Source organism: Crocuta crocuta, unplaced genomic scaffold (genome assembly GCF_008692635.1).
Source record: "Crocuta crocuta isolate KB4526 unplaced genomic scaffold, BGI_CrCroc_1.0 scaffold1153, whole genome shotgun sequence".
Classification (NCBI taxonomy): Eukaryota; Metazoa; Chordata; class Mammalia; order Carnivora; family Hyaenidae; genus Crocuta; species Crocuta crocuta.
The window spans coordinates 45,105-55,561 of record NW_027527464.1 but is presented as its reverse complement, the minus strand read 5'-3'; the positions used below and the strand labels follow the sequence as shown (position 1 = coordinate 55,561).

The 10,457-nt window shown below is 51.1% G+C and overlaps 3 protein-coding genes across 3 annotated transcripts in view; 1 reads left to right on the top strand and 2 right to left on the bottom strand.

The window, feature by feature from the left end:
* Window positions 1-81, bottom strand: part of CCHCR1 (coiled-coil alpha-helical rod protein 1) — a 19,583-nt gene extending 19,502 nt beyond the window's left edge. Inside the window, exon 1 of the mRNA XM_077763889.1 lies at window positions 8-81. The gene's annotated coding sequence lies outside the window, so the exon portion shown is untranslated. The remainder of the gene's footprint in view (window positions 1-7) is intronic.
* Window positions 82-442: 361 nt separating this feature from the next.
* TCF19 (transcription factor 19) lies at window positions 443-4,275 on the top strand. Its single transcript, XM_077763959.1, has 4 exons — window positions 443-581; window positions 991-1,604; window positions 2,640-3,198; window positions 3,504-4,275. Exons 2-4 carry the CDS (start codon window positions 1,367-1,369, stop codon window positions 3,742-3,744), a joined length of 1,038 nt encoding a protein of 345 aa, XP_077620085.1. The 5' UTR covers window positions 443-581; window positions 991-1,366; the 3' UTR covers window positions 3,745-4,275.
* Window positions 4,276-5,485: 1,210 nt separating this feature from the next.
* Window positions 5,486-10,457, bottom strand: part of POU5F1 (POU class 5 homeobox 1) — a 5,161-nt gene continuing 189 nt past the window's right edge. The window contains exons 2-6 of the mRNA XM_077763947.1: window positions 10,214-10,457; window positions 6,973-7,093; window positions 6,524-6,654; window positions 6,053-6,211; window positions 5,486-5,868 (exon numbers count right to left, since the gene is read on the bottom strand). The exon at window positions 10,214-10,457 is cut by the window's right edge and continues 42 nt beyond it. Of these exons, the coding sequence (XP_077620073.1) occupies window positions 5,602-5,868; window positions 6,053-6,211; window positions 6,524-6,654; window positions 6,973-7,093; window positions 10,214-10,457 (922 nt within the window). The 3' untranslated portion in view covers window positions 5,486-5,601. The remainder of the gene's footprint in view (window positions 5,869-6,052; window positions 6,212-6,523; window positions 6,655-6,972; window positions 7,094-10,213) is intronic.

Here is a 10,457-nt window from a genome sequence, read left to right as displayed (position 1 = left end):
CCCCTACCCAGCGCGAGAGCCTCCACTGCCCTTTAGCCACACCCCCTACACCTCGCTCCTGGGAGCAGCCTCCGCCTCTGATTGCGCCTGCGCAAAGCGGGCAGATTGGCGGGCCGCTCTAAAATCCGGTTTCACCCAGGAAGCAGAGAAAGAGATACGCGCAGGCGTAGTAGTGTCTAAAGCCAGGCCCAATTAAGGCGTTGGGCGATGTCTCCGCGCCCGGGCGGCTCCTCCCAACTCCGGGAACCCGGGAAAACTTGTGAACTAATCAGAAAAAGCGGAAGGCGGGAGATCGGGGACACACCCAGCACGCTGCCCAATGGGACGGAAGAGGGCAAATGAACTGGCCAATCAGAAGTGGCACAGGGGGCGGGTTCGCCCGGCGCGGAGTTCGGACCCGGGAATTCCGAAGGCTGGGCGGGTGCTGCCCGCGCGCGGAGACCGCGCCCCTCTCGACTCCGGCTTCCTCGCTGTCAAACAGCGGCGGTAGCTCTAGCTCCGGGCCGGAGCCGGAGGGATCCCGGGGCCGCCGCACAATCTGGCACTGCCTGGAGAGGAGACTACTTGGAGACTGCACCGCGGTAAATCGGAAACTGGGCTGGGCAGGGGAGGGGAAAGGCTGGGTTTGCCTTGCATGATCCTCAGGAAGCTCTTTCCCCTGTTTTTATCCCACCCCGAGAAGCTGGGAAGCCAGGGTTTAGATCTGCTTTGTTAGAGAACGTAGGGACCATTTTCACTGCCTTTTGGGGGACGACAGCGGGTTCACTTCCCATTGGGGTTCCAGATAACCAGTTAGGGCCTGAAGAGCGAGGCGCGGGCGAGCAGGAGGGTTACTCTATTTGGATAAGCAAGTCTGACAGGAAGAAGCTTCTTTCCTCCAAAGTACACTGAGGTGACATGTTAGTATTGTACAGAAGCAGGAATCCCTATACACACATCTACAGTTTGCATTTCCCTAGAAGCTGCCTAATATATCGTTCCCTTGCACAGATTGAATCTCCGCGAATACTGTGGCCTGAGGATCCGGTTCAGCTAAAGTGTCATAGGACGTGATCGTTTCTGCACTGCACTGGGACCTTCCCTGAAATTTTCAGTTGCAAAGCTGCTTGACAGACAATTTTGTTTGCATCGCATGCCTAGGCTCCTTGCACTCTGAATTTGCACTACGCAGGTCTGGGTTCTCATCTGAGTTTTGCCATTGGCCCCTGGCGAAAACTCAGGCCTGTGCTCAGAGTTTAAGTTGCACAAAGCACAGCTCAAATTTGCGTCAGACAGAAAGTGAGCTTAGGCCACCGTGCATGGCTCAGGAGTGGGAAAGGTGATGGACTCCTGAAGTGGAAGAGGTGGTGCAGGGGGGGCACCGCCCATGCTGCCCTGCTTCCAGCTGCTGCGCATAGGGGGCGGCAGGGGTGGTGATCTCTACACCTTCCACCCGCCTAGCGGGGCTGGCTGCACCTATCGCTTGGGCCGTAGGGCCGATCTGTGTGATGTGGCCCTGCAGCCCCAGCAGGAGCCTGGCCTCATCTCTGGAGTCCATGCGGAGCTGCACGCAGAGCGCCGGGGTGATGACTGGAGGGTCAGCCTGGAGGACCACAGCAGCCAAGGTGAGCAGTGAGCAGGGCAGTCTTGTGCCTGGGAAGTCGCAGTTCTGGGCTGGAATGCTTAAGGGGCTCCACAGCAACCCTGCCTGCCTCCCAAACTCCCTATCAGGTTGGATGGACAGTTGTAGTCCAGACCTGCATCTTCCCACTAAAGGTATGCAATGTCAGAAGCTCTCTGCTGCGGGGCTGGCCCTTGATGGTCCCCACCTAGCTGGAACCACCCAGACAGGCTGGGAGGTAGATCCAGGACCTGGGCCATCATTAGAGAAGTATCACAGTGGGGATGTTCTGGGACCATTGGGGGCCAACCTCAGTCTTGACTCAGTTTCTAAATTGGCTGAGACACCTTGTTCTTGTCTTAAGGCAGTTATGGTATGTTGGATTGTTTTAATAAGCAGGGCATACGCCGTACTCCCTGACTTGCAGGCAATTGCAGTCAGCCTCAAGAGGCCTGGGTTTTGTCACTGTCACCAGATGAAACCTCAGGCCTGTCACTTTACCTCTCTGGATCTGTTTCCTCATAGGTAAAATTTAAGGCTTTGTAAGGTCTGTTGCGGTAGTATTGTGGAGATTAGATAACTATAGTAGCCAACATTTATTTAGTGCTGTATTTAGTACTGTATGAACCAGGTACTGTTCGAGTGCATTGACGGAAAATGAGGCATAAAGAGGTTAACTTGTCCAGATTAACAGCTGGTAAGGGAGGAGCCAAGATCTCATCTCAGACAGTCTGAGGTATGCCCATAACTTTCTGTTGGAACTGGGGTGAGAGTATATCTGAGAACAGGACCTCACTGGGACCTCAGCAGAGTGAAGGAAGAAGTCCATTTCCTCCATGTGTCCTGTGGGAGGGCGTAAGAAAATAAATGTGTTCTCCACTCACAAGCCTGCTGAGGGACTTCAAATGTGAGAATTTGTTGACAGATGCCATGTTCTCCTTCATGTTCCCCAAAATATTAAAGGAGGCCAGATTTCTCCAGTCCTGACTCTGGTCATTTCTGTTTTTGTCATTCTCTGTCTGGTGCCCTCCGTCAACAGGGACTTTGGTCAATAATGTCCGACTCCCAAGGGGTCACAGACTGGAGTTGAGTGATGGGGACCTTGTGACCTTTGGCCCTGAAGGGTCCCCAGGAACCAGCCCTTCAGAGTTCTACTTCATGTTTCAGCAAGTCCGAGTCAAACCTCAAGATTTTGCAGCCATTACCATCCCGCGGTCTAGTGGCGAAGAGGGAACCAGGGCTTGTTTCCAGCCTATGCTGCCCCCCCAGGGGGCCCCACAGCGCCCCCTCAGCCATCTCTCCCCTGCTCCAAAAGCCACTCTGATCCTCAATTCCATCGGCAGTCTCAGCAAGCTCAGGCCCCAGCCCCTCACCTTCTCCCGAACTGGGGGTGGACAACAGAACCTGCCTGTTCCCACTCCCCCTAGGGAGGTGGACGCCACCCCTTCTGCCCCACCCCAAAGAAATCGGAGGAAATCAGCTCATCGAGTGTTGGCAGAGCTGGATGATGAGGGAGAGATGCCCGAGAGCTCTGCATCAGTCTTTATAGAGCCCAGGAAGAAACTCCGTGTAGAAGTAGCCCCACGGACACCTGGTGGGTAAGTGGAGAGAGATCTTTCTCAATTTGTAACTCCCTTTGGTTCCTTTTTAGAGCCCCAGGCTGGGAGGTGGCCCTTGCTCTGTGTATAGGAATGGGGATTGGACACCAAAAAAAAAGAGAGAATGGGGGTTGGAAAGAGGCGAGACAGATGTTGGATCAGCAAGACCTGGGTCAGCTCTACTATTCAGGTTCACTGTTAGTCCAGTGACCCTATCTAAGTTCATTCTGTGATTATCCAGGGGCAAGTTCTAGGCTGCTTCTACAGGTTTCCAGTGACCCTGGTTTTTGTGTCACTTTGTTCAGAAATCGACGTGGACGTCCTCGGAAACACCAAGGGAGCACACCCAGGGCTCCCCCTGCAGTTGGGGGTGGGGAGCCCTGCGCAGCCCCTTGTTGCTGCCTGCCGGAAGAAGAAACAGTTGCCTGGGTTCAGTGCGATGGTTGTGATGTTTGGTTCCATGTGGCCTGTGTTGGCTGCAGCATCCAGGCAGCCAAGGAGGCTGATTTCCGGTGCCCAGAGTGCCATGTAGGCATCCAGACCTAAAGCCCAACACCAAGGTACCAGAGGACAGAGAGCTGGTAGCTCCAGGCCATGAGTGGACACAGTGGGGCACCAATGGGTCTTAAGAAATGGCCCCTTCTTTCCTTGCCTCTCCAGGAGGGAATGACTATAAGGGAAGTGTCCATTGCTATGGATATTGATTCAAGGCCTAAAGCAGGCCCTCATGGCCAAGGTGATAGAAGAGATGGTTTCCTGCCAAAGATCTTGCTGCCTCTGGGAAGTTGCCAGCCAACTGGAAATTCCGTTACAAGCTTAGGTTCTTTTTGTCATAGGCACTAGAATGTCTGTGGTCAGAGTACCCATCAATTGCAGAAGCCATGCCTGAGCAGATAAAAGCCTCAGACTTGGAACAAGTGAATGCTTAATGGTTTTGGATGGCATTATAAGGTATTCTGGGAAAACAGCCCTGAAACTTTTACATTGTGAGTAAACCACTGCCACTGACCATGATCATGACCTGGCTTTTCAGAGCTTTGCTTCTATTTCCAAATAAAGAATAAGCAGCTTCATTCACTCTTAGATATCTATTCATTTTGCGGGTCTGATACTCCTTGCTTTCCAGTTCTTGAGAATGGTATGGTCTGAAAAACTAATTCAGACTCTTAGGAGAAGAGAGATGAACAGACAGAGCAGAGAAATATGAACCTGCTCACTTGATGTGGAATGGGCTGGAGGTGGGAGACTGGAGAAAAGGTAATTAAGGTTTCTAGATTAAAGGAAAACAGATCCACTGCCATTAAAATTAGGTGGATTGTTTGGTCAAGTCCATTAGGATGGCAGAACCTTTACAACTTTCACAAGTACTACTATGGAAGAGAAAACCTGGTACACCAGCTAGAGTGGATGCTGACCTGGTCCAGTGTGGATCAGCCTAACCCATGTACAGTAGTACACAGATTCCCTTTTGTGAGCCTTACACCAAGCCAAAATACTGTCAAAACAGGGTTTTTGTAGCTCATATTAGGAAAGCCCCATCTTGACCTACTGCAATCTTTTATGTCCATTCCTTTCTATCCCTACTTAGACTTAACAACCCAAGTTTTCTTTTTTTAGTATCAAGGAAACAGCTCCAAGCAAGGGCCCCCAATTACCCCAATTAAGTAATGGCAAGGCCAGGACAAGAACATGGGGATTTGAGGAGTCACTCATAGACAAAAGTAGGCCAAGACCTTAAGGGCAAACCAAATGGACTTTGGTATCAACAAAGCACATGATGGAGTTTCTACTTGGGGCAATATACAGAAGGAAAGTAAAGAGGATACCATAATATAATGCCACTAAGGAGACTTCCAGAGACTGGGGAGTGGGGAAAGTAAAAAAAAGCCAGCTCCTGATAGGGAATGGGCTATAAAAATGAGGTATTCCACTCAAATTTCCCCAAGACTCCAAGTCACAGGCTCTGAAGAACTAGTTCATACCTATAGGGACCTTCTACAAATAAATGGGTTCTAATACCAGCTCTCCCACTAATATTGTATGACTGACAGTTTAAATGGCACCTTGCTTTCAGGGTTATTGGGGTCCAAGAGCCTAACTATTGGGTATCCCCAGCCCCTCTTCTAACCAAAGGAAGACAAAAGTATCCACCTACTGTGTCCCAGGCTTCTTTATTTAAGAAAGTGATAAGTGATGTGGGGATTAAAAACAAGAGCATCTTTTAACTTCACCTTCCCTCCAACCAGTACCCCCCAAAACTCCCTGCCCCCACACCCTTTGTGTTCCCAAATCCTTTCTTAGTGAATGAAGAACTTAATCCCAAAGCCCTGGTACAAACCCCAGGTTCTCTTTCCCTAGCTATCCCCCTTCCTCTGGCCCCCATTCCTGGGAAAGGCTGGCACCTCAGTTTGAATGCATGGGAGAGCCCAGAGTGGTGACAGACACAGAGGGAAAGGCTTCACCCTCAGGGAAAGGGACTGAGGAATACAGTGTGGTGAAGTGAGGACCTCCATAGCCTGGAGTACCAAAATGGGGCCCTGGTGCCAGAGGAAAGGATACTGGTGCCCCTGAGAAAGGCGACCCAGAAGCCTCAAAATCCTCTCGTTGTGAATAGTCACTGCTTGATCGTTTGCCCTTCTGGCGACGATTGCAGAACCAAACTCGGACCACCTGGGATGGAAGATACAAGGTAGAGTGACATTCAATCATGAGCTCCAGGTGGTGGGGCTAGCTTTGCTTAGTCATTTGGCCCAAAGCCAACAGATCTGGAATGGTTTAAAGACAAGAGACAGAGCCAAGGAAAGGAAGGTGGTGACTGGGAAGGAGACGGAGCATATAAGGACAGGGCACTCACATCCTTCTCCAGCCCGAGCTGCTGGGCAATGTGGCTGATCTGCTGCAGGGTGGGTTTCGGGCACTGCAGGAACATACTCTCCAGGTTGCCTCTCACTCGGTTCTCAATACTTGTTCGCTTTCTCTTTCGGGCCTGCACAAGCGTCTCTGCTTTGCATATCTGGGGAGGTGGGGAGAGAGTGACAATGGAGGAAAATGGAATAGTGCTGAGCATCATGAAGTCAGTGACTCAAGAGCAAATTGCTAAGGGGGCAGTGCCTGGACGGGTCACCTGCAGCAGTTGGTATGGAAAGAATCCTGGAAAGGTGGGTTTAGACAGAGGACTCTGGATCTCCTTCCAGCAGAACTAAGGAATTCCACTCCATCCCATTGAGGACCATTGCCCCAGGAGGGAGAGCTGGAAGCCATGGATGGAAGCATTGAAAACCAGGCTAAGACTCAGCAGACTCCTGAGGATCCCCACCCCCCTCACCTCCTGCAGATTTTCGTTGTTGTCAGCTTCCTCCACCCACTTCTGCAGCAGGGGCCGCAGCTTACACATGTTCTTGAAACTGAGCTGCAAAGCTTCAAAACGGCAGATGGTTGTTTGGCTGAACACCTTCCCTGGGGAGGCCAGTGGAAAGAGAAGCAAAGTGAGGCAGAAGGCAATACCTTTGTGACCCAAGACCCAGGGCCTCCCCACCTCTTCCTGCCTTCCCAAGATCCCATACCAGGGTCCCACTTCTTCCCAGAGGAAACTCAAGCTCCAAGTATTTTCCCCCCCTTCCTCTCTACCCTCTTCATGTGTGGGGATAGAGTCCACTCCTGAAACACCCTTCCTTTTCTCCCCTGGTGGGAAGAAAAGCCCTGAGTTCAAGCATGTTCTTCCAGGGCAGATGTGATCCCTGTGTTCTGTGTCAGGACATGCTGAGGGAGACCCACCAAAGAGAACCCCCAGGGTGAGCCCCACATCGGCCTGAGTATATCCCAGGGTGATCCTCTTCTGCTTCAGGAGCTTGGCAAATTGTTCCAGGTCTTTCTGCAGAGCTTTGATGTCCTGGGACTACATTCATAAATGAAGGAAGAGGACATGTAAGAACACAAACACACTAGTTGTCGATCCTCCTTCCCATCTGGGCCCCAAGAATCTGACTGTAGCCCCAAGGAATGGTCTGTGGGAGTATCTATATCCAGACTGCCCACCAAATATCTAGAAGTAACCTATCTACAAACATCGTTCACCCCAGAAAGCAACATTGTGTAGATGCAGAGCACCATTCATGCTGACTGCCAGCTCAGAGCCTGGAGCCTGTTTCAGATTCTGTGTCTCCCTCTCTCTCTGACTCTCCCCTGCTCACGCTGTCCCTCTCTCTGACTCTCCCCTGCTCACGCTGTCCCCCTCTCTCTGAAATAAATAAAACATTAAAAAAATTTTTTTAAATAAAAATAAGAAATCTGATGATTCCTTATTTTTACTCTATCCTTTTGTGACATACAGGGATTCTCATTGATTAATTCAACAGATTTATTGCACTTTCTATTAACCAGCGGCTACCCAAACTAGACAAAAAGCCCTGGCCTCAGGGGGCTGCCATTGTAACGTGGAGACACAAATAAGTTATCTCATATGTTACTATGGTAGAAGCACTATGGAAAAAAATACAGCAGGATGGAGGATTAGAGTACAGCAGGGTAGGAGACTATGAGGATGGTGACAATTTTAAATAAGATAGAGAAAATGATGCTTGAGCAAAGGGAAAGAGCCCAGTGTAAAGGCCCTGAGGTGGGTGGCCCTGCAGTGGCAAGGCCGGTGTGGCTGGAGCAGGGTGAAAGACAGAAGACAGGGATGGGGAGGAGTTCACAAAGACAAAGGGATGAGTAGGGCAGATCTTGTGGAGTGAAACGGAGAGCTGCTGAATGGATTTATGAAGTAAAATATCTGATTTTAAAATGTTCACTCCAAGGGTGCCTAAGTGGCTCACTCTGTTGAGTGTCAGATTGTTGATTTTGGCTCAGGTCATGATCTCACGGTTCATGGGACTGAGCCCTTCATTGGGCTCTGCACGGACTGTGTGGAGCCTGCTTGGGATTCTCTCTCCCTGCCCTCCTCCGGTCATGCAGGTGCACACACTCTTTTTCTCTCAAATAAATAAAATTTTGGGGCACCTGAGTGGCTCAGTCGGTTGAGCATCTGACTTCCACTCAGGTCAGGATCTCACGGTTCTTGAGTTCGAGCCCCGGACAGTTCTGTGCGGACAGCTCAGAGCCTGGAGCCTGCTTCAGGATTCTGTGTCTCCTTCTCTCTCTCCCCGCCTCCCCCACTTGTGCTCAGTCTCTCAAAAATAAATAAATGTAAAAATTTTTTTAAATAAAATCTTTACTCCAGAGGCACCTGGGTGGCTCAGTCAGTTAAGCATCTGACTCTTGGTTTTGACTCAGGTTGTGATCTCAGGATTTGTGATTATCTTCACTGAAACCATGGAGCCTGCTTGGGATTCTCTCTGCACCACCACCCCCCTACCTACCCCACCCACGTGCTCATAGTCTCTTTCTCAAAATATATAAATAAAACTTAAATAAAAATAAAACGCTCACTCTGGTTGACATGTTGACAACAGACTAAGGAGGAAATGAGGGTATGACTCATAACTGCAGTAACCCCACATAGATGGTAGTGGCTGGGACCAGGGGTTAGTGATTGCTTCAGGGTATATTTCCAAGGTGAAGATAGCTGTGCTTCCAAAAGATGGGATGTAGAATGTGAAAGGAATGAGGATGACCGGTTGGGGATGGATGGGGTGGAGTTCATGGAGCCATCACAGCGGGAGACAGAAAATGTGGCAGTCCTGTCCAAAGGCATTTGAGCTTGAGGGTGGATGTGAGGAAGGAAAGGCAGATAGAGCAGAGGGTGATGGACTGAGAGCCCTGGGCACTCCAGTGAAGGCGAGTGGCCAAGAGGACCAGAAGAGCAGCTAAACCTTTGTGCAGTACTAGAAACTCTGAATGAAGGGTATGAAGAGTGACCAATCACATCAAATTCAAATTCCGTTCCCAACTTCTGCTCACTCCTATAAATGTTCTCAGCTTCCCATAATGGCTTTCCCAGATCCTACTTTGAGGGTTTGAAGTAAAGAACCCCAGTTCAGATCTTAGCTTCATCATTTAGTAGTTAAGACCCGTGAAATAGGCTAATAATACCTCCCTGGGAGATTTTGTGGTGGTTTAATGAGATAATGATGTAGGAACTGAGCACACAGCCAGGCACTTAGGAAATGGACCACAATTGGCAGCCATTATTATTCAAGGCTCAGCAGTCACCTCCTACAAAGTCTAGGGCCACTGGGTCCGCTGAACCACTCACACCTCCTTTGGTGAGGTCTAAAGGCTTAGTACTTGATCTCTAATTGCTTACACTTGTCTCTTGGGAGGACTGGAAGATACATCCTTAATAGTCCTTAGCAGGGCTGGACGCAGAAGTCTTTCAATCCCTCTGCAGACCCTACATTTGGGGGATGGCCTGGAGAAGACTTCTTCCACCAAGGGGGTGCCAGGGTGTGCACGTTGCATAATGGTGACTCACTGGCCCTGAGGCAGAGGTCAAGGGAAGACAAGCCCTAAACTTGATGGGAGGTAAACCCAACCCCACACATCCACACACACAGCACAAACAGGAGCTTCTATCAGAAATCAGTCACACCCTAGACTTTCAGGAACAATAACCCTGGGATAAGCACTGTTTTTGCCCTCAGGCCACACTTAACCCTAAGGCCAAGATCCTGAGTCCGGTAAGGATCAAATGTTCAAGGAAGGCTAAGGGTGGGAGAAGGAACTCAAACCCCAAGCTGGGCCTAGTACTGGGCTGGTAATAAATGAGTGATTGGACCCTGGTCAGGCCAGGCCTAGCGGAAAGGTGCTACTTGACAAGGGCCAGTCTGGAGGCAAGGCCAGCCTGGGGCAGCTTCCGACTCCTGGGGCTGCCCTGCCCTCACCTGCTCCTTCTCTCTGAATTCTGGCTTCTGGTTCCCACCTTGCCCTTGCTCTCAGGCCACACAGCCCTCTTTGCCTGGGGCGTCGCCTCTGCCTGCTACCCTCTTGGGTTCCAGGCCTAGGCAGCCACTACCCCCTTCCTGGCCACCCCCTGCCAGCCCAGCCACCCCCTCCGGCCGCGTTTCAGCTCACTCGCCTCCTCGGTGTTTTGCTCCAGCTTCTCCTTGTCCGGCTTCACAGCCCCAGGTGGGGCAGCGCAGGGCTCGGGGGAAGCCCCCTCGGAGTTGCTCTCCACCCCGGCTCCCCTTTCGCCCTCTGGCTGAGAGGTCTCCAGGCCGCCTTGGGGCACCAGCCCCACTCCAACCTGAGGCCCACAGTACGTCATCCCGCCGCAGAACTCATACGGCGGGGGGCACGGGGGAATCCCCCACACCTCAGCG

What these genes read in the sequence shown, in the direction of transcription:
- TCF19 (XM_077763959.1), top strand. Translation starts at nt 1,367, where the DNA reads ATGCTGCCCTGCTTCCAGCTGCTGCGCATAGGGGGCGGCAGGGGTGGT. An exon ending in GGAGGACCACAGCAGCCAAG is followed by an intron (nt 1,605 to 2,639) that starts GTGAGCAGTGAG and finishes CTCCGTCAACAG; the next exon opens with GGACTTTGGTCAATAATGTC. An exon ending in GCCCCACGGACACCTGGTGG is followed by an intron (nt 3,199 to 3,503) that starts GTAAGTGGAGAG and finishes CACTTTGTTCAG; the next exon opens with AAATCGACGTGGACGTCCTC.